This window comes from Eleutherodactylus coqui, chromosome 13 (assembly GCF_035609145.1).
Source record: "Eleutherodactylus coqui strain aEleCoq1 chromosome 13, aEleCoq1.hap1, whole genome shotgun sequence".
Lineage (NCBI taxonomy): Eukaryota > Metazoa > Chordata > Amphibia > Anura > Eleutherodactylidae > Eleutherodactylus > Eleutherodactylus coqui.
In genome coordinates, this window is record NC_089849.1 from 76,707,133 (window position 1) to 76,731,280 (window position 24,148).

The following is a 24,148-nucleotide window of genomic DNA, read 5'->3' on the forward strand; positions in this document are numbered from 1 at the left end:
TCTTCTGATTAACAGGTGAAACTGACCCTTTTCTTTCCAAATATTACCTTACAGAAACTGCTCTCCTGCCCCCTGGTGACCACTTCTGGTACTGCACTCCCACAACTGGTTCATTCAAACCACTCGCCTGGTGGCAGAGAAAACAGTTCGCCTTAGAAGAGGCCATCCTAGATTACATTACGAAGGGTGCCTTAGAAGAGGTACCAACTTGCAGAGTAAACCCTTGATCCCTTCTCGTAATATTTTGGATCCCAAAATCCACAGGTGGCTTGCTCTGTCCATCCCCTATATACTCCCTCCAATTTTCATGACCAAGCCACGGTAATTGCCAGCATGCCGTTCTGGCTTAGAAGGTCTTGGTTCTCCCAGCTTATCCTTATGAGCCAAGGGTGTTATTAGAGGTTCCTCTTGAGACAGAAAGTGGTGCCTCAGGACACTCAGCTCTGTCTGGACTTGCGGAGATTGAATCAGACAGCCTGGAGGTTAATCAGTTCTTATTGTGATCTAGAAGACTCACTCAAGGCAGTGGTAAATACGCTGCAACAGTTAAGAGCAGACTCTACACAGAAGACATACACCAGAACCTGGTGTAACCTGGTACAAAAAGGAGCTAGGTTATGCTAGCGTATCTATCAGCAATATATTGGATGGCCTAGATAAAGGGCTAAATTGAGGGGTTAAAGCCATTAACCTTTGTTAGAGCACGCTCCACCCATGCAGTGGCTACCTTAGGGGCAGATGGGACTCAGCGGAACCCGGAGTTTGTACAACAACTTCATCATAAGCATGTGATCAAGGGAATGTTTGTGAATAGAGCTAGGTCTAACAAACTGAATTACATCTATGTTTAAACCAAACACATGGATCTATGAGATAGAATGGTACCCTGAAGACACAAAATATTTACTTACCTATACTAATATTGGGTACAGGTGATAAGGAAGTGAATAGCAGCACCCTTATTAGAATAAATAAGACGGATTAATCTCTATCATAACTAGTGACTCGTGGTCACAGAATCAATAATGCACGTCTACACGACAAATTTTAATGTACATTTAATAAAGTTTGAATTTTAATAAGTTCCTTTTGGTGAGTTGGATATATAATTTAGGAGTCTTTTCTGCCACGGTGACTACTAATGTTGTTTGGAGGGAGCGTTTTTTGGACACTCAGTTCTGAATGCCGTTTTGCATTTTACTAGACCCCCATCATTGTGCTGCTGTGGGATGTAAGGGAAGCATAGATTATAACTGTTATTCTTGTTTTCCCTTAGTCATAATAGTAGCACAAGCTCATCTCTTCTTCTTCAATTTCTTTATAATTTCACAAGTCACTGGGGGTTTGTATAGAAAGTTGGGGAAGGGGGCAATTATGCTAATTTATTGTTTGATTTAATTAAATATTGCATCTGTCCTACCAGAACCCCAGGGGCAGAATACCCTATCATTGTGCTGCTATTAGGACTAAGGGAAAACAAGATTAACAATCATAATCAATGCTTATTCTATACACCCAACAGTCTTGAACTACAACATATTGGGAATGATCAGCAGACCTTTGTATAGTATACTGGTTGTACAGAATGTTCCCTTTTATGGAATATTTCACTAATAGATTAATGCTCGGTCTGTGTTAGCCAGTAGAAGAAAATAGTATTGCTCCCAATAACAGAAACAAAAAGATCTTATAGATGATACTCTTTATACTCTTGTTAGCCATTAAAAGGCATCACATTTACAAGACTGTGTTGTTTCTCTTAACCCTTTCCAATCCACTGTCTGATGTTTGAAGACTTTCTGATTGAAGGCTGTACAGCTCTGATGTCGGAAGACGTCCAACAGGGTATTCTTACTGTATATTGCCGGATGCTCTGTTGTCGGAGGCCTCTCCAGCATGTCCCCTACCGCAGTACTGGCTCTAGCCAGCAGATGGTGCCATTGTATAATGGCAGAAAGAAAAAAAACCCTAGGAAACACTGAATCCAAAATTGGATTGCAAAGGGTTAATGAGAGCAATAACATTTCACTAATAAACTGGGATATATTGGATATGCCATGAGACAAAGTTGAACAATGTCTGGGCAGTTGTTTGTTGGCCAAGAAATGGACTCAATGTTGCACATTATTGCAGAAGTGTCTGCAAGTGCCCTGCATGAGTAATACACACACATAGCCATCATGACCCTCATAGAGATAATGAGATTGCAGAATACATACCTGTCAAATGAATCTTGTGTAATCTCAAGAAACGATTTCTGATCTGCAATTCCAGCATTGTTCACCAAAAGGTCCACAGGTCCAATTGAGCTCAGGGCAGCTTCCGTTGCAGGCCAGTCCATCAGGTCCACACATACTATCTCCACACCAGGGCACTAAAGAATAAGTCATCTTGTGAAGCAATGGTTGAATGGATCAAGAATCCTTAATGATAAGAACAACAGGCCATACACTAGCGCGGCCAAATAGTCAGTTGTGATCCACTGTCTGACTGGTGACCACCAGTAGAACAATAAGACTGGCTGCCATTACTCATTATTTTACCATAACACAAAAGATCCTTATCAGTAAGTGGTTGCCAAGTCTATGCAAGAGTGTGGTGGTACCTCAGTATGTCAGTAAGTCATGTCCTTGGATAGGCTGACTCTTAAGACGTTTTAGGTTTGTGGTGCCATTACCAAAATGGAGGATGGTGGTGAGTTGGTGTGGCATGGCACCAGGACTAGAAGCAGTAAGAGAGGGATGGGTGGGGGGCATCTGTGGCAAGTACTTATAAGCATGGCACACTGGGAACCAAAGTTTCTTGCTTTAAGGATCACTAAAATCTATGAATCTTTAGGTGAAGGTACTTCTTGAGAGAAATACACCACTTTAAATCAGTGCTCTTCCTCCAAAATATGTACATTCAGAGGATCCGCTATTCGGAACATTTGTATTGTGCTTTGTGTCTTGATATAATATGCCATTTTATTACTATTATTTGCTGATAAGTATGTTTTATATGCGCTTGTGGTTTGTGTTTCTTTTCTACAAGAGATACTTTACATCACAAATATGATTGTGTCACATGGGTATAACCCCATTAATGAAAAGGTTTTCAATATAGTGCATATTTTCAGTGATGTTATGACATCCAGGGTGCAATTAGGGCACAACAGTATGAAGAACTGACTCCACCTTAGGAGCCACATATAGCCCAAATCCCCAACACACAGAGCCGTTGGCTGGAGTTCACTACTATAGATATAAGTGCCTACACAGTGTCAGCGTGGGTTGTACTATGTAGATGTCCATTGCTTCTGTGAGGGTTATGAACATGAAAACTTATATATGTATACATTTCATCCATCTTTGATATACGTTTCCGGAGGCTTTAGGCCTAAATTGTATACTCTCTGATAAATGCTTGTACATTTAGGTTAGTACTTAATTACATTAAGTAGAAGTGTAATCTTAAATGTCCATCATGTCTCCAAGAGCTTGTTTATCTCGTTACACTGATCAAAAGGTTGTATGGAATGCTTTGTTCTTGACTGCTGTCTAGGTAGGGCATGTGATTAAAATGTAGATTGTGATGATAATCAGGGTACCAGACAAGATGTCTACATACAAACAAATAAAGCATTGTTTATAGAGAAGACACAATTATTTACCAGTAAAACAGGTCGACCTCTGTAAAGCAGTTCAACCTCTGTAACACTAGCCTACTGATACGCCTACTGATACGCCTACTATTTTTTGTATAAGAAATGACAATGTACACAATAAACTCAGATTGCTTTAAGACACGGACGTGATGCCTGTCTCTATTGCTTTCTCACGGTGGCCGCCATAACCACCTCTGATTTGGAGCCCCACAGCATATTAACGTAACATGGATTTATCCCTAACATTAATTGGTGCCCAAAACGTGGGGCTTGAAGGAACAAGAGGACCACCTGCACCTCAAACCCCCCCGGACCCAGATGGGATAAGGAGCCACTCGGAACCACGGATTTACAAAAACTGCGCAGTAAGGTAAGGCTTTATCTTGCCACAATCTATCCGTGCTTCTTGGCTGCTCCTTTCCTGTCCGAGGGGTAAGAAGTGCGTGCCTCTTATAAATCTTCAAGCTTTTAAGAATCCATATGGTGGGCTGAATATGCTGTGCGGGTGTTTAACTGTTATTGTCTTTATTTGTTACTTTGCATGGTCAGTGTACAGAATATGAAACCCTCTTGCCGATCTCTGGAAGGCATGGTATAAATTGTACCAGGGAAGCCTAAAATTTTCAGGGGATAAAATCCCTGATGGGAGCCTCTTATAGGTATAAGAGAAGAAGTGGAGACGGGGGGAAATAAGCTGGGTTGGGAAGTACCGACACTTTTAGACAAGTGAGGAAGTACTGACACTTAAAAAGTAGTAACTGACATGCAAATGTTTATGTCTTTATGTGTGTGTATAAATGGAAGGGCCTGTATGAGAGTTAGACTGTGTTATATGGTGTATACTGTCCGGTAACCAGAAACGAAATGAAGCAAAAATGACCAAACGCTGAGCCAGACCACAGGCTTGAACGGATTGGCTGATATAAAAAATGTGAATAAAATCAATTTCCACGTCCCCAACCCGAGCTTCTACCCCTTAAGTGCTAGAACGAAACACATGGATGACTTCCAACTGGCCATAGAAAAAGAACTTTTTAAAATCAAAGAAACCAACGCACATAGAAAAAAGAAGAAAGATAATCTTACTGCTAGAGAAAAAATCGGTTTGAAGGAATTTATGGAGAATAAGAACTTAGTGATACGTAAATCTGATAAGGGAGGTAACATAGTTTTGTTAGACTCTGACCTCTATGCAAGTCTTGTCAAAAATATATTGAATAATACTGACATTTATAAAAAAAATGATACTAATCCGCTACAAGGGTGTTTAAAAGAACTTGACAAGTTATTGCATATAGGAAAAGAGTTTGGCATATTAGATGACAAGATTATTTCATATTTGTCTCCCTCAAACCCAGTTATGGCCTTATTCCATGGCCTTCCCAAAATTCATAAGGGAATATTTCCACCTCCATTGCGACCGATAGTTGCAGGGATCGGCTCACCCTGTGAGCACCTAAGCTCGTGGGTGGACCGATCCCTGCAACCGTTAGTATTTAGAACCCCTGGTTTTCTGAGGGACAGTAAGCATGTAATACAAAAATTGCAACATATGAAATGGAATGATGACCTGTGTTGGATCTTATGTGATGTCAAGGATCTGTATTCTTGTATACCACACCATGCGGCCATAGAAGCAGTACGTTTTCACTTACAGAATTTTAGTAACTACAGCAATGAGTTGAAGGAATTTATTTTGTTATCTACGGAATTTTTGTTAACGCATAATTTTTTTTCTTTTGATCAACAATCTTTCTTACAAATCTCTGGAGCCCCGATGGGATCTAAATTTTCTCCGGTTATAGCCAATCTCTTTATGAGTTGGTGGGAAGATTCCTTTATTTTCAGTCATAATAATCCCTTTGTTGGTCGCATGGTGTGGTATGCAAGATACATTGACGATATAATAATTATCTGGAATAAAGGCCTGGAACAAAATGGGGTGCACGAACAAATTAGTCAATTTGAAAATTATATCAATGATAATTCTGTCAATTTACAGTTTACTGTAACACATAGTGACGTGGAAGTACCATTTCTGGATTTAACCCTAAGAGGTGACTGTATCAAGGGAATAGAAACCAAATTATACAGAAAAATAACAGCGGGTAACACCATACTACATGCAAACAGTGGTCATCCTAGACACACTATTAAAGCTATTCCTGTAGGGGAACTCATACGAGCAAAAAGGTCTTGCTCTGACGATGTCTCATTTAATGCAGCAAAAATGGACATCAAAAACAGGCTGTATCAAAGAGGTTATAAACAGCCAATATTGAATGAGGCATACACTAAAATAGAAACCGTCAGTAGGGAAGAGTTACTTAAGGATAAGTGTATAAGTAAAAGAGGAAATATTAGTAAGGGAATGGTCTTCTCCACAGCGTATAGCAGAAATTTTTATGAAATCAAAAAAATGTTTTTCAAATTTTTGCCTGTTCTAAGACAAGATGACACTGTTGATGAGATATTAAATGAGGGAATTAAATGTGTTGCAAAAAGGAGTAAAAATTTGGGAGATCTGATAGCACCTATTACTTTTTCTTCCAATCAGGGAAAACCGCAATGGATGAAATTTCAAGGTTTTTTCCGCTGCGGCAATTCGAGATGTACTATTTGCCATTTAGCTGATAGGAGAAAAACTTTTTCTGACAGCGACAATAATAAAGAGTATAAAATTTATAATTACATTAACTGCAACACTATTAATGTAGTATATATGATTCAATGCAGAGAGTGTAATTTGAATTACATAGGTTGCACTACACGAAAGTTGAAAACCCGAATCAATGAACATATCCGTAACATCAAAAAGGGTAATGTGAACAGTTCAGGTGCGGTTAAACACTTTTGTGATAAGCATAAAGGAAATCTAAATACTTTCTTATTTTTTGGAATTGAAAAGGTCGAAAATAAAAAGAAAGGAACAATTAATCCGGATAAAGTATTTAAAAGAGAAGCGTTCTGGATATTAAATTTAAATACAAGATTCCCTAAAGGAATGAATTATAAAACGGACCTTTTATACATTTATTAGTTGCAATAAATATTACTCATCAAGTAACACATATTGATTCCAGCATGATTTTATTATGCTGGAAGTGTATGGTGTAGCGTTACTGATTACTACATAGTACTGATAGTATCATTCCATGCGAATAATTTGTGTTTTGATATGATGATGTTGCTGTCAGAAGGGTTATTTTCCTTTAGTTTCTATAACAATGATGTATTGATTCCATACTTTATTGTATTTAATGGAGCGCTTAATATATGAATATTTTATACCTATATACTATTCAGCATGTCATGCATACATAAAATAATCAGGGCAAGTTCATGCAGGAGGAACGAGCTCTGGTAATTGAAGTAATAGATTGCCATGGGTTAATTGCACATGTGTTTTTAATTCACTTATTTTCACTAAACCTTTTTAAGGTTTGCATAATGCATTTGTTAGTCAGAGGTGAACAAGGTTTCATAACCGAAACGCGTTCTCTGTATTATTCAAGCACCAAAAAGAAAATAAAAAGCAAGTTTTTCCACAAAAAGCTGTATTCCTGCAATTGGATTGTTTTGCGTTTGGTCAGAGCCAGAAGTAGCTGGATGGCAACAGCTTGTGAGTATACTTGCTAGCGGAACTGAGGTGTGCAGCACATGAAGACAAGGTGGGACTTTTTATTGTTTGCTTCTGGTGGAGCTAGGTGATGTAAGGAGATGGGAGGGAAGAACAATAGGAACAGGTCTTGCTCCACCCTCCACACAGTCCAGCCTAGGTGAGAAGTGTGTCTCCATTTTAAGTGGATGTTAGTGTATATATATATGTATATTGTGGTAATATAGAGGGAAGGTCACTCTTAGACTCCATGTTAAGTCTCTCACTTGAACAAATGGAGTGACCAAAGGAGGGGCATCTAATTTTATTCCTGAGACTAGTTGTGTGAGATAATAGCCCAGGATTACCACAGTGTATATATGTATATACAGATTCGTAGATTCAAAGATAAAAAAGTCTTTCCGCGCTACTGCTGGAGCTCCTCTTAGAGGAAGAATGAATATAAACTGTCGTGGCAGACAGTAATTAAATATACAATTCGTAAATTTAATTCCAAAATAAAAATACAAAAATTGCATGCAAGTAAAGGTCTTGCAGCAATAGTCTTACAACGCGTTTCAGCGTTCTATAAACGCCTTTATCAAGTATACATAACAGTTAAGAATACCACATTTAAATAGCAAATCTTACCTCTCTGGAGGTGGGAGTTCCCGGTGCTCGGCGCGCACCTCCGTGCCGTGTCGCTCTGGCGCGGTATCAAGATGTCATAGATGAATAGCGGAGAGGGTGTTCCAGCGTAAATGTACGCTGATCATGAACGTAAACTCCGTAAATGTGAAGAAGGAGGCACGTTGAAAGCGTAACTCTCGATCTCCTAGCAAAACGGGGGTAACTCCAACCTCCAGAGGGAAAAATGCAACATAACAATCTAAATAAATCCAAATCAATTTTGGATAAGAATACTGGGACAGGGAATATAAGGAAATATTGTAATATGCAATTATATAAGAACTTATGAATATTTGTCTATAATTAAAAATACATTTTGCACACCATGGATAATAATTAAATTAATCAGAAGAGATTTAGTGAAAGCCACATCTAAAAAATGGGCCAATGCCAATAAATACACATATAAAAATCACACTTTACCACAAACAGGAGAAATAAAACTGTATCATAGATATATAAGAAGATATAAAAAATATAAAAAATGGTAGTGACGGGTAAAAATATTAGAATTTCTCTAACGGAGTTAGAGTGTTTAATCTAAAAATCCAGAACATCTCTCTCGTTCTCAATTGTGCAAACGAGAGAGTGTGGATATGTTCTAATGGTGTTATTTTCATATCCTTGGGATTTTTGTTGTGTTTCTCCGAGAAGTGACGTGAAACGCTGTGCTTAGAGTAACCCGTTGATATATTGAATCTGTGCTGGTTCGCCCTAATGTTCAAAGAATTCGTGGTGCGTCCTATGTACTGCAGTCCACATGGGCATTCAATCAGATATATTATAAATTTGGAGCAGCAGTTTAAAAATTGATTAATTTTTATGTGCTTTTTTTCTTTAAAACAATACACTGATTTTCTCCCCTGTGTGATGTTATCACAACACTTACACTTTCTCTTGCCGCAGCGGTAGATAAGGACATAAGGATCTGAAAATAACGCACCTGCCGACATTCTTTGAGTCATATGCAGAAGATTTCGAATGGGGTTCATTCCCGGATGTAGAACCCTGCATAAGAGGCATATGGGGACATGAACTGAAAAAGAACCTGTTAACCCTATGGCGATACACTTTAGACTGGATGTTCCTACATTTGTATAAAGTCAATAATTTTGCACCCAGAGGTTTAAGGGTTAACATTAGATCAGCCTTCCCCGATGATAACACCTTTTCAGGGGAATGGAGACTCATGTTAGATACATTCTCAAGTCTAATTTTAGATAAAATTATTACTAAAAGAAAAGACATGATAGTACAATTATTGCAAAAGGTGTCATTTATATCAGAATTTTGTAACATTTCAGATTTTGAATTTGCCTTGAGATGTACCAATTGGGAGGAAATTAATTTATTTTTCCGCAAATTTAACAAAATTAGACGAGATTTGAGAGATTTTGAATTGGAAACATTTTTTTCGTGGGAATACAAAAAACAAAAAAAACCGAATACAATGAATATTAAAACACCGATTCAACAGGACACTCATATTAAAACATTTAGATATAATTCCACTCCGTGGTTGGGTACTACTAGAGTATTTGTCAATCAGAACAGAACAGTTCATGGTTCTAATAATAATAAAAAACCTGACCTTTCAGTAAATAAAAACACTTCGTTAATTAATCATTCACATTTTGACAAACAGCAATATAAAAACCACTCTAATTTGGATAAATCACTAACAAACAACAATAAGAAACTCGAAAAACCTTTTAAAAAAAACGCTCTAGCATGTACAACCAACCTGAAGTCAGTTAAACAAGGGAATAATAAGAGAAAGAGAGACATGACCAATAGAGAATCTAAAGTACCCGTAGACACAACGAATATTGCTCCCCCACGAGATTTAATATCCCTAACACCCACTGACCCTTTTTTCCCCAGTGCTAATTGAATTTTCCCCTACGGTTAAAAATAGTAAATTTGAGTTTAATCCATCCACTCGCCCGAAAGAACGTAATTTAGTGCCAGATGCCAGTTCTAAAAAGAAAAAGAAAGTCACCATTCCCTCTCCTATCAGAATCACTGTACACCCAGTAGAAAAACATTTATTAAGATCCCCATTAGCCGATTCTCCTCCCAATTTTTTAGAGGAGGAGTCACCAGGTCTGACTGTGTTAGACCCGGTGACGAACTCATTAGAATTAAATGCAATACGTCCTTTCCAGATTATCAAATCAGTAGATCCCCTTCTCCCCTTTGTAACCATGAATTCCACACCCCCGAACTTAATGTACCCCAAAAAAATCTTCCAATTTTATCAACCCCTTCCCCCCAGGAGAACAACGAAAAAAAGAGGGTTACAAGAAGAAGGGGAAAAAGAGGAGGCAAATGATCCCAAAAAAATAAGACTGAACCACTAAATGAAGTAGTCAGTAATTTGGAAGCTAGAGAGATTGGTATTTTTAATATATCACAGCACCTTCTTCTACGGAAAGAAGTAGATGTTCTGGCTAAAGGACTCTCTTTTTGTCCGTCCAAAAAAGCAAATATTTATGATTTATTTGTCGATTTAAATTCTTTGATAAGAAAACTTACACTAAAAAGACACTTTGCGATCCAGAATAGTAATTATATAGTTAACAAGGAAAAAGAAGAAATTTTTGTTCTTGACGATCCCATCACCACGGGATTAAAACCAAAAAGTCTTTTTTTCCCTGTAGAAAATAAAGGCAAATATATTGATATGTTTTATCAGAATGTATTAAAAGAGTTCTCATCTTTGGGCAATACGAAACATCACAACCAGTCAAATATGAGTCATAACGAGATAACCACCATAAAAAACTTGTCTAATGATAAATCCATCATTATAAAGAAAGCAGATAAGGGTGGTGGTACGGTCATCATGGATACCGAATATTACAACGAAGAATCACTCAGAATTCTGAGTGATGATAATTATTATAGAAAATTAAGCTCAGACCCGACAAAAAAAACATTAGGTGCCTTGGTGACCCTAGTTACGAGAGCCCTTGAGAATAATTGCCTTTCACAGGAAGAATTTAAATTCATCTGCAATAGGAACCCTGAAATTCCGTATTTTTACTTCCTGCCGAAGGTTCACAAAAATAGCGAAACACCACCGGGACGACCAATTATATCAGGGATTAATTCAGTGACTAGCCCCCTATCCGAGTATATTGACAAGCATTTGCAAAGATATGTAGTACATGTACCCTCTTACGTTAAAGACACAGGTCACATTTTAACTCTTTTAAGAGATTTTATTTGGAAGGACACCTATGTGTGGTGCACTTTAGATGTTTGTTCCCTATATACAAATATTCGACACGATTTAGGAATAGAAGCGATTTCACACTACTTAAATATGGACCCTTTAATGCCATTGAAACAAAAAAATTTTTTAATTGATGCCATAAATTTTATATTGAAAAATAATTATTTTTTATACAATGGGATTTTTTATTTACAGACCAATGGTACGGCGATGGGCACGAAATTCGCCCCGAGTTACGCCAATCTTTTTATGGGATTTTTTGAACGAATTATTTTTAATGACCCAAGAATTGTATTTTTTAGACGTTTTATCGATGATATTTTATTGATTTGGGAAGGCGAAACAGATGATCTTAAAAGATTTGCTTTGGAGATAAATAATAACCCCTTTAATTTGAAATTTGAACACAGTCTGAGTAAGACGGAGGTAGTATTTCTGGATCTAGTGATATCCTCAGATAAGGGTCACATAGAAACCAGTACCCATTTTAAAAAGACTGATTGCAATAGTTTTTTAAAATTTTCAAGCTGCCATAAGAAGGAATGGAAGACGAACATTCCTTACGGACAGTTTAAAAGAATCCGCAGGAATTGTTCATCAACTGAAACATACTCCCTACAAGCACAGATTTTAAAAGGTCGTTTTAAACAAAAAGGCTACCCCGCAAATTTAATTGATGCAGCCTATACAAAAGCGCTTAACGAGTCTACTGACCCAATTGCAATGTCTCATAAAACAAAAACAATAGATGCAGAAAGTAATGTGCTATTCATTACGAAATACAATTGCCAAGCAACGAGAATAGAAAAAATATTGAGAAATAATTGGAATATTTTATTAAAAGATCCGATTTTAAACAAAGAAATACATGACAGTCCCAAGATAATTTATCGTAGAAACAAAACAATACAAAATTCATTGGCTCCATCTAACCCACATAAAAAACTTGTCAAAGAAACAATAATAAAAAAACCTTTGGTAATAGGAGTCTACCGCTGCGGCAAGAGAAAGTGTAAGTGTTGTGATAACATCACACAGGGGAGAAAATCAGTGTATTGTTTTAAAGAAAAAAAGCACATAAAAATTAATCAATTTTTAAACTGCTGCTCCAAATTTATAATATATCTGATTGAATGCCCATGTGGACTGCAGTACATAGGACGCACCACGAATTCTTTGAACATTAGGGCGAACCAGCACAGATTCAATATATCAACGGGTTACTCTAAGCACAGCGTTTCACGTCACTTCTCGGAGAAACACAACAAAAATCCCAAGGATATGAAAATAACACCATTAGAACATATCCACACTCTCTCGTTTGCACAATTGAGAACGAGAGAGATGTTCTGGATTTTTAGATTAAACACTCTAACTCCGTTTGGTTTGAACGAGGTTTTAGAGAAATTCTAATATTTTTACCCGTCACTACCATTTTTTATATTTTTTATATCTTCTTATATATCTATGATACAGTTTTATTTCTCCTGTTTGTGGTAAAGTGTGATTTTTATATGTGTATTTATTGGCATTGGCCCATTTTTTAGATGTGGCTTTCACTAAATCTCTTCTGATTAATTTAATTATTATCCATGGTGTGCAAAATGTATTTTTAATTATAGACAAATATTCATAAGTTCTTATATAATTACATATTACAATATTTCCTTATATTCCCTGTCCCAGTATTCTTATCCAAAATTGATTTGGATTTATTTAGATTGTTATGTTGCATTTTTCCCTCTGGAGGTTGGAGTTACCCCCGTTTTGCTAGGAGATCGAGAGTTACGCTTTCAACGTGCCTCCTTCTTCACATTTACGGAGTTTACGTTCATGATCAGCGTACATTTACGCTGGAACACCCTCTCCGCTATTCATCTATGACATCTTGATACCGCGCCAGAGCGACACGGCACGGAGGTGCGCGCCGAGCACCGGGAACTCCCACCTCCAGAGAGGTAAGATTTGCTATTTAAATGTGGTATTCTTAACTGTTATGTATACTTGATAAAGGCGTTTATAGAACGCTGAAACGCGTTGTAAGACTATTGCTGCAAGACCTTTACTTGCATGCAATTTTTGTATTTTTATTTTGGAATTAAATTTACGAATTGTATATTTAATTACTGTCTGCCACGACAGTTTATATTCATTCTTCCTCTAAGAGGAGCTCCAGCAGTAGCGCGGAAAGACTTTTTTATCTTTGAATCTTATTTCACCCACTGAGGGGAATTTCTCCCTTTGGGTTTGCTTCTTTCCTGGCGACTCTCCTTCCTCACCGAAGGATATTGGAAGTCTCTTCATTTGTTACGGGCATACCTGGACTACAGGTGCCGGCGGGTAGCTCCCGTAGGATCATACGGTCTATGGGAACCCCGCTGAGCACCAGGTGAGTCATTCTTATTATTTCATTCCTTGGTGGCGCGGATCATTACTTTGAATTATATACAGATTCGTGGAATATGTGGAATTCAAAAATATTGAGTTGTGTTAATTTGAATATTATTGAATTAAGATATTAATATGAGATAATTGTGTACTTGAAACACCTGATAAGTACTTTAGTCAAATTAATAACAAAAGTTCTATTTAAAGTGTATCTCATTTTCAATTAACAACAGTATTTTATTTGAAGAGTGTATAAAGAAAATAATAATAAAAATAATAAGCCTCTTGGTGTAAATAAGCCGCCAGCCATTGGCCATACTGCTGGTAAAGAGGATAAGGTGTGGAAGACTGCACAGAAAATAGTGAAACAAACAATTGTTTTTATGTGTGCATAAAGAAAAAAAAAATAAATAATAATAAGCCTCTTGGTGTACATAAGCCGCCAGATATTAGTCATACTGCTGGTAAAGAGGATAAGGTGTGGAAGACTGCACAGAAAATAGTGCAAATGAATATTGGTCCCCATCCCACTTATTGGGGTCCCAGTCAACTCCTCCTTAGCCACTACAGTATGAACCTTTTATAGTGTCTTACTCTCTATAAAGCGTAATTTGAACTAAGTCTTGCTCCTTGCAACAATACATTAATAGCGCTGTGAACAGGATTACGCAGAGAGTAATACACTAGTTTGTTTTAAAGGAAAATTTTGATAAACTGATAGTTGAAGAATTTCTTGTGATAATCTGGCATAGTGTGAAAATGTCGCCGTTTAAGAAAATCCGAAATAGTACGAAAATGTCGGTAGCTAAGAACAAAGAAGTGTCCGATGAATTGTTAATTATGCCAGGGTGGAACAAAGCCCCCTATAATATATTGGCCGCTGAATGGTCGCAGTGTGATGAATATCAGTATGTGGGTAGAAATGGGCATAAGTTGTATTATGTTTGTCATTGGATAACCTATACTGGATAAAACACGTAAAAACCGCGGTAAATAAGAGTTTTTCTTATATATGTGATTTATCCGCTGTGGGGAAGTCTGATGTACAGTAAATACAATCCCAGTATCTACTTCACATATATACTTATATACTTATCAGTCTGTGTATGAGTTAATGAAAAAACCCCCTTAGTGAGTGTGAATTTGCAGTTTTGTAAGGTGGGGGCAAGTGTATTACATTCTGGGTTAATCTTAAATAGACAGCCCAGGTTATTTACACACAATAGAAGATGGTCACAGGCAGTGGAACCTGTTATACAGCTTTGCTATCTGTCTTGACAAGTTTCTGTGTTCTATAGAAGATAAGATAAATTTCAAAGGGTGGGGGGTACTGGGCTTTAGAAGACCTACTTGTCTTTGCAAAGAAATGTGAATTAAGAATTGGTTATATTTGGCTACACAGGAAGTATGTTGTATTATATATATACTGTTCAGTAGCTGAAAATGAAATGAGAAAAGAATTGAAAGATGTTCTCTCATTGTCGGGTCAGTTCCCTCTTCCATCTTCACCCCCTCCTTCATCTCAATTCCAACCGTCTCCTCCTCACCCTATGCCAAGTCATCCACTCCAAGGTCAAACATTGGACTGGAGGGATGGACCTGCTGACATTGTGGACAACAGAACCCGGATTGGAGAGAGAGCTGCCCTGCTTGCGGAGCTCCTCGGTGCAAACCGGTTATGCCTATGCTCACTAGATCCTAGGCTAGTGAGTGAAAGCATGAGGACAAGAAAGAGATGCAGGGAGCGGAGGGTGATATAGAAGCAGATGTAAAACAAGGAAGGCAGTGGGAACTATAATCTAAAATTATTATGTGAAAAACTATTGTGGCACACATTGGGATTAAACTAAACATAGAGAATTGAGAAGTGGTAAAATATTTTTTTTGAAACATTGGGAAAAAGAAAAAAAATTATTTTTGAGAGAATCCTCCTTGTCTCTTTCTAATATCACACAAAGAGAAGGAAGAAAGTGTAGAATAATTCTATGCCCGCCTTTAGCAACATTAGTCAGATCTGGGGTATAGGGGCATAGAAGAGATGGGTAAACATGTACTTAGTATGGCCTTTGTAGAAGGTCTATTGGAATCCCTAAAGTCATAGACAGAGTGGAGACAGTCTGAATCTCCGGCCCTTTTTCAGACAAAAGGGCATTATGGTAAAGCTAAAAGAAAAAAAAAATGCTTGGACAGTCCTGCTACAAGGAATGCAGAATTCTCCAAACATGTACAACCAGGCATTCCAGTCTGTCCTGCAGGCTTGGACTCCGCCTGAGGGAACTGTGCTGTTGCAATATGTTAATGACTTTCCAGCTTTGTGCTGAGGATCTGAAAACATGTCAATCTGCATCCATTTCTCTTCTAAAAAATTTTTAGCAGAAAATGGCTGCAAGGCTTAAAAGGAAAAATTACAGCTTTGTAAACAAAAGGTTGTTGTCTAGCTCAAGGGACCAGACATCTCACAGAAGAACGCAGGGCTGCAGTTCAAGCCATTTCTGTATCTTCTTCTGCTGCCAAACTTCGCACCTTTTTGGGACTTGTCTCATACTGCTGTCCTTGGCCGGTCATGCGACAGCAGTATTGACGCAAAAACATGGAGGACGTCCACGGCCACTTGGGTATTACTCCATGAGATTGGATCCGGTAGCCCGAGGAGTCCCCTCCTGTGTCTGTGCGGTGGCAGCAGTACAAGTAATAGTTGACAAGTCTTCTGAGTTGGTCCTGGACTACCACCTAGTGGTTCTCACCCCTCATGACATCCAGAGTATACTCACTCAAGTACAACCTAAACATCTGTCTTTAGCTCGTCAAATAAGGTTGAAATGTGCTTTGCTCATGCCCCCCCCCTAATATTTATTTTCAATGGTGAACCCGGCTACTCTTCTTCCAATCGAGTATCCTGGTTCAAATGGGGGAGGGGGAGGCATAGGTGATCTATGTATTACAGATCAGCTATTTAAAAAAAAATATATATTTTTTTTTTTGCAAATAAGAACGTGATCTATTTGGAATAGAATATCAGCATGATTGTCTAGCATTGATGCAACAAGAAAGTTTAAGTTTTAAAGAGTTATTGAAACCCCTTGTTAATACATATTTTGAGTTGTTTTTATAGATGGTACCAGGGTGATTGATGACTCCACACCAGATATGCAGTGTTCACACAACAAGATCTCTAAAAGCAGAATGCCTCCGCATGTCTCAGTACAAGAAGCGGAACTGAAGGCCCTCACTGAGGCGTGTAGAGTGACAGAAGGTAATCATTTACACTGACTCCTGGTATGTATTCGGCATAGATCATGGTTACGGCCCAATATGGAAGGCCAGACACTTTTTAACTTCTGTAGGACAACCCATTAAGAATGGTGTAGCAGTACAGAACCTCATGAAAGCCCTACTCTTACCAGATAAAGTAGCAATCCTGAAGGTGAAAGCTCATACTAAAGCCAACACTGCAGAAGCAAAAGGCAACGCCCTAGTAGACTTCAACGCAGACAGCGGCCCTCAAGCCGTGGAAGAAAGAAGAAAAGAAGATACTGACCGCACAAGTCAGAGACTATGATTTGGACTTTGATAAAAATTTGAACATTGATGTACTAAAGACATTACAGTCACAAGCCAGCAAAGAAGAAAAAGATAAATGGACTAATATGGGAGCAGTAGAACAGGGTGGCGTATGGAAAACAGTCAGTAGAACTTGCCTACCACGATCCCTGTACCCCATGATGGCCCAGCTGATCTATGGAAAGACTCACCTATCGAAGGCAGCTATGTTACCTACGCTTGAGAGAGAATGGGTGGCCCGTGGGTTCTCTGCAGCTGCTACATCATTTGTCCAGTTTTGCATGAGCTATGCCGTAAGCAACAGGGCAGAAGTAAATTGACCACAAAGGCACTTGCCAGGACCACTCTACCCATTTCAGGGATTGCAAATTGACGACATTCAGCTCCCACGTGTTGGGAAGTATGAATATGTGCTTGTTGTTGTTGATGTTTTTCAGGTTGGAGGCGTACCCTGTTACAAAAGTAAATGAGCGGGTAACCGAAAAGAGGCTCATGAATAAGGTAATCTGCAGATACGGGGTACCAGAGGTAATCGAGTCTAAATTGGTAAATGTTCAGGCACAATGCATGCCTTCCTTGTTCCTCCCCCGATGTCTTGCATTAGGATATGATAAGGATGTATTAACGCTTTTTAATCTGGTTTTGTGGTTTAAAATGATTTGTTTGTAAATATGAGTAAATTCATGAACTATACACAATGTAGCCTGCAATATGTATATATGATTCACGAGAGGGATAAAGCACAGTCAGATTTGATGACAAATAATGAAAAATTGTGGAGAAATATTTTCAAGAATGTAATTCCAGTAGCATCCTGGATACGGCCCCGGGCTGATAGTGTAGAATGCTCTGATGAATATTGCACTGGAGAAATGACTTTTTATGATATAAAAGACACAAGCCTGATGTGTAAGTTTGTAGTACTACCTGTGGTGTTCGGACCGCCTCTATATGCTTTCCAATATTGGTTGCCCAAGTTCACAGGTACTATGATTGATAGTGAAAATAAAACCCATGGCATAGAGAACTGTGAAGAAACACTGGATGGCCTAGTATGCGGACGGAGTACAGCCGCATATGAGCCATGTTTCCTGCAGCCTTCAGTCAGCATATGTGATTGGACGGTGCTACCTGCGTCTTTCCATATGCTGATAGAAGTTGGCCCCCAATATATATGCTTTGTTACCAACCAAACTAAAACCACCAGTATGTATAATCTCACCACTCCATTTTCTGGATGTTTACAGAACATATCGGTGATACATTGGTTTACAGAAACTTACACCTTTTTGCCAGATGCTGAAGCGACATTAAGGTATTACTGGCACCCAGATGCTATCCCTATGTCAACTCTGACTGTATCCTTGGGTAGAATTGTAAGACTAATGATAGTACTGAACACCGTCAAAAGTATTTGGATGTTACTAACCTCTCCCTTATGAAATTAGAAAAAAATGTATGGGTAGGAGATAAGCTAGTCATCCTAGGTAATAAGATCCAAGTAGACACAGAGTATGATATTTTTACTGGATGGTCACCTACAGCAGGAAAGATGATGGATTTTATGTTTCACCCATTACTAATACTGTTTCTTTTGTTCATTCTTTTGAGTGTTTGCAATTTATGGACATTCTGTGGGATACGGATACAATTATATGGAATCGCTCCCTCTACGATATCGTTAAAACAGTCATACGTAAAAGAGCTACAACAGTGGGGATCTGGCAAAGAAGACAATGAGGAAAGCCGGCAGGGGTGACTTAGAACCCTTGATAGTACCACTACAAAGGCTCTTTTCAAGATGGACTGTTTCAAAATGGGGGACTGTGAGGGTTATGAACATGAAAACTTATATATGTATACATTTCATCCATCTTTGATATACGTTTCCGGAGGCTTTAGGCCTAAATTGTATACTCTCTGATAAATGCTTGTACATTTAGGTTAGTACTTAATTACATTAAGTAGAAGTGTAATCTTAAATGTCCATCATGTCTCCAAGAGCTTGTTTATCTCGTTACACTGATCAAAAGGTTGTATGGAATGCTTTGTTCTTGACTGCTGTCTAGGTAGGGCATGTGATTAAAATGTAGATTGTGATGATAATCAGGGTACCAGACAAGATGTCTACATACAAACAAATAAAGCATTGTTTATAGAGAAGACACAATTATTTACCAGTAAAACAGGTCGACCTCTGTAAAGCAGTTCAACCTCTGTAACACTAGCCTACTGATACGCCTACTATTTTTTGTATAAGAAATGACAATGTACACAATAAACTCAGATTGCTTTAAGACACGGACGTGATGCCTGTCTCTATTGCTTTTTCACGGTGGCCGCCATAACCACCTCTGATTTGGAGCCCCACAGCATATTAACGTAACATGGATTTATCCCTAACACTTCTTACAGTCAGGGAATGGAAAGTTGATGGCTTACATTCTCAGTAAAATAGGAAAAAAAACTTAAATCAGGCTGAGATGACAGCAACAAAAGTAAAATCCTAAATAGTGCACAGCAGAAAGTGAGTCACACTGCACAAATGAACTATATCTAAAAGGGGAGGGGAAGAAGGGCAATCCAATGACTTTCGTATAGTTCTACACTTATTATCTGACTAGGAATAGGAGTTTTGAGCTTTACCTAAAAACAACCTTATGATACATACAGAATACGACATATTCCAACCGTGTGAAGAGATTCTTTGTTGTCAGAATGACATATTATATGGGTTAAATTACCTCCTGGGCTAGGCTTTCCAGGTCTTCTAAAGTCCGGCTAAGTGCAACGACTTCAGCCCCTGCTGCCCGCAGAGCCTTCACAGCTTCCCGACCTATCCCTGCAAGAAGCCACAGCTACACAAACTGTCCATACATGATCTAGTTTTTAATGTTTTAGCTGACAATTTGATGAATAGTAAAAGTTTTCCAGCAACGAACATCTATGGAAATAGCCATTTGGATGATAAAATATTTAGACAATTTTCCAAACTCTTTGTTAGGGATAATCTTTGGTCCCTATGGTCAAATCGTCAGCAAAACTGAAGGTAACTTAGTGCCAATGGTTTCAGCTGGCATACTTACCCTTCCCTGCCCCGGTCACTAGAGCTCTACGTCCTTCAAATCTGATCTCCATTACTCCAGTAATCACAAGAGGATGCAGTGTCGCCTGGGTGGTTTAATTAGCAACAAACCTTCTTAATGTGGTGGTATGTAACTCATCAGAACAAGTTCTTCAATGAACCTCCCTTTTACCCTAAGGGGTAAACAAAACAGGCTAATACGTGCTCCCAGCTAGAACTATGCACTTGTGACTTAATGCATAATATTTGGCCTTGCCCTAAAATAAAAATATTTTGTTCGGAGATTCAAACGCTTTTGCAGTAACTTGTGGGATTGTCTATACAGTTAACCTCACCGGTCGGTGTGTTTCACTCTCTCCCTGATCACACTAGAAATTCTAATATGATACAAGCTATCCTTATAATAAGCAAAAGGTGTTTGTGATAAACTGACTGTGAGCCAAACCCCCAACAATATCAGATATACTACAACAATTAAGATACCTTTTAGGAATGGAGAAATTGGAGATAGAAAGATATGCAGAATCCCAACCCTCAAAGTTTTTTAAGAAATGGCGAGTTTTTATAGAAAGGTTTTCGGACTCAAACGAGATCATTGAATGTATGCGCCTGTTTAGCAATACAACCTGATATTATATCCAAGCTGACGGGAATCACCTGAGGAGATTAAAAATAACAGAAATCAATTGGCTTTACAGGAGAAGCTTTGTCCAGAGATATTCATGACTCTGGATTCTGCACCAATGTAGTCTAGTCTTAAATTAGTTAGGAAGGAAGACACACGTTGACACACCAGTAATTTCTACCTTAAGGTGGTATTCACATGGGCGTCTATCGGCCACAGTTTCACGCCCGGCCGATATACATGCCCCTCTGATGCATTGGTTTAGAATACATCAGTTCACATGGGCATATTTTCGCATATAAATCGCACATGGACTCAGATTCAGGGTCAGCCCCTTGGAATGCACTATGCGTGCGGACTGCCCTGTAATTCCGTGTGACTCAACACAAAGATTCCTAACACTCTTCATTTATCCTTTCATTTCAATACTGTCTGTGACTATCCTATGTATGCCTCTTGCCTATTATCTTGTAATATCATTTTGTGTATTTTTCTGCAAATAGGCACTGCTATCTTTTTAGAATTAAACTTTCAATTAATTAGTGAACCTCGTCTGTGTTAACACAAAACCATATCTCTAAAGGCATAATTATGAGTAATTAGCATTTGGGTCCAACGCCTGTGAACATTGGTGGTGGCAGCGATATTGGGCACAGAACTAGGCGGATCGAGGTAGAATTTTGGCAGAAGGTGATGGTTGCTTGTCCAGTTGACGTGCAGAATCCCGGAAAGTTGGGTGCCGATCACCCCACAATCTAAGCTTCCCCTTGCGTGAGTCTGTATAACATATTACTTCTACTTTTCCATCTAATGTTGTTGGTAATATGCTCAGTGATCTCGACATACATATGAATATTAGTAATTTGTAGTAAGGACAATATATGAACACTTTTTGAGAATCTGGAACCTTTTATAAAGGGCGTACCATTGTATTTGAGACAAAAATAATATCTATGAATGTAAACCAAATGTACTATATTACACTGCGGGGATATTTTCTTTTGTTTTGATATTATAACAATAAAAAGGAGTTTAAAAAAAATCAAAACAGGCTAATGCACATATCCACACAGCAGACTGCAATCAGTGTGCCCATCCCTACTTTGTATTGTCCTAAGATATGGCTGCAAAGACAGGAATTAGGTCCTACCTGTTAATTCCTTTTCTTGAAGTCATCCTGACAGCATACACATGGAGGTTGCCTGCTGGACACCTGTTGGGACAGGAAGCGGAAAATACAAAAGGCAACTCCCACCACCGGCTCACCAGTGTGTACCAAATAACTACAGTGACCCGGCTTTGCTTAGCCAATCATTTCTAATATGGAAATCATAGTACAATACGTTACTTCACGTAAAATATAACCGAAGGGGAGGGAAAAGCCCCTATGCTGTCAGGATGACTTCAAGAAAAGGAATTAACAGGTAGGACCTAATTCCTGTCTTCCCCTCGTCATCCTGACAGCATACACATGGAGGAATACCAACGACCAAGGGCTTTAGGGAGGGACCACTGCCTGTAGCACCTTCCGCCCAAAGGCCATATCACGGTTGGCCCCCAAATCCAGGCGATAGTGTTTAACGAAAGTATGTGTGCTCGACCCGTGGCGGCCCTGCAGATCTGGTCGGTTGTCGCCTGGGCTCTCTCCGCCCAGGAACAGGCGACCGCCCTAGTGGAATGGGCTCTAACGTCGCCTGGGAGTGGGATCCCCTGGGATCTGTACGCCTCTTCTATGGCCCTCCTGACCCAAAGCGCTAAGGAGTCCTTAGTAGCGGCCCCTCCTCTGCGTGGACCTTGAAATTGAATGAAGAGGTTGTTAGACTTCCTGAAGGAATGTGTGAACTCCAAATACTTCAGGACTGCTCGTCTAACATCTAAATTATGGAACCTCTGTTCCGTGGTATTACGGGGTTCCTGGCAGAAGGAGGGAAGTACTATACGCTGTTCTCTGTGAAAGTCTGTGAGAACTTTTGGTTGAAAGAAGGGGTCAGGCCTGAACTCGATTTTATCTGGGAAGGTGGTCATGTATGGGGTCCTAATCGAGAGGGATTGGATCTCCCCGATCGGTTCTGGCGGATGTGATGGCCACTAAAAAGGCAACTTTGTGGGAGAGGATCTTCACTGATAGATCTTCCGGGGGCTCAAAGGGGTGTGCGCAGAGGGCCTGCAAAACAAGGTTCAGGTCCCATGGGGGCATGGTTTCTCTTATAAAGGGATGGAGTCTGACTGCCCCTTTCAGATATTTCTTAATTAGCCTATGGTCGCCTAAGGGGAAGTCGAAGAAGGCCCCAAGGGCGGCCACCTGGACCTTAAGGGTACCAGGTCTTAGCCCCATGTCCAAACCATCCTGTAGGAACTCCAATATTTTGTTAATGTCGGGCTGTTGGAGGTCATGTATACTATGCCCCAACCACCTAGAGAAGGTATCCCACACCCTGGAGTATATTTTTCTGGTGGATTTTTTGAGGCTCTCACATAATGTAGTGGTCACCCTCCCTGATAGGCCCTGGCTCAGGTATTTTACCTGCTCAACTTCCAGGCCGCCAGTCTGAACTGTCGGACCTTTGGGCATATCAGGGGACCCTGCTGAAGGAGGTCGTCTCTCTGCGGCAGATGTAGAGGCTCCTGTGTCGAGAGAGCGGCCAGGAGCGGGAACCAGGGTCTCTTGGGCCAGAATGGGGCCACCAGGATAACGGAGCCTGGGGACTCCTGAATTTTCCTTAGGACCCGAGGAATCAGGGGGATAGGCGGGAAGGCGTATGCAAGGTCCCAATCCCAGGCCTGGGATAGTGCATCTATTCCCAGGGACCCCCCGTCTGCTCCCATGGAGAAAAACCGGGGACACTTGGTGTTCTCCCGAGAGGCGAACAAGTCCACCTTGGGTGTCCCCCATCTCTCTAAAATTAGCTGGAACGCGTGTGGATGTAGAGTCCACTCCCTGGGGTCTATCTTCCTGCGGCTGAGATGGTCCGCCATGGAGTTCTATGGGCCCCTTATGTGGTACGCTGTGACGGAAGGCGTCCGCTGCTCTATCTACCCGAGAACTTTCGCCGCCAGGTCTTGGAGTCGGGGGTTCCGGGTGGATCCCTGGTGGCGGATGAGGGACACCGTTATGTTATCCGAAAAGATCTTAATGTGTCTACCCCTGATCTCTGTCTCGAGGCCCCGAATGGCCTTCCAGACAGCGCAAAGTTCTTTGTAGTTGGAGGATTGAGCAGCTTCCTCCCGGTTCCAGCCCCCTTGGACGTAATGACGGCCTAAGTGGGCCCCCCAACCAGTTGCACTTGCGTCAGTAAGGATGGATACTGGGGATG

General features: G+C 39.6%; 1 protein-coding gene across 1 annotated transcript in view; it reads right to left on the reverse strand.

The window, feature by feature from the left end:
- Nucleotides 1-20,365, reverse strand: part of LOC136587483 (L-xylulose reductase-like) — a 34,660-nt gene extending 14,295 nt beyond the window's left edge. Inside the window, exons 1-3 of the mRNA XM_066586072.1 lie at nt 20,211-20,365; nt 19,869-19,966; nt 2,220-2,374 (exon numbers count right to left, since the gene is read on the reverse strand). Coding sequence (XP_066442169.1) covers nt 2,220-2,374; nt 19,869-19,966; nt 20,211-20,262 — 305 coding nt within the window. The 5' untranslated portion in view covers nt 20,263-20,365. The remainder of the gene's footprint in view (nt 1-2,219; nt 2,375-19,868; nt 19,967-20,210) is intronic.
- Nucleotides 20,366-24,148: the final 3,783 nt, after the last annotated feature.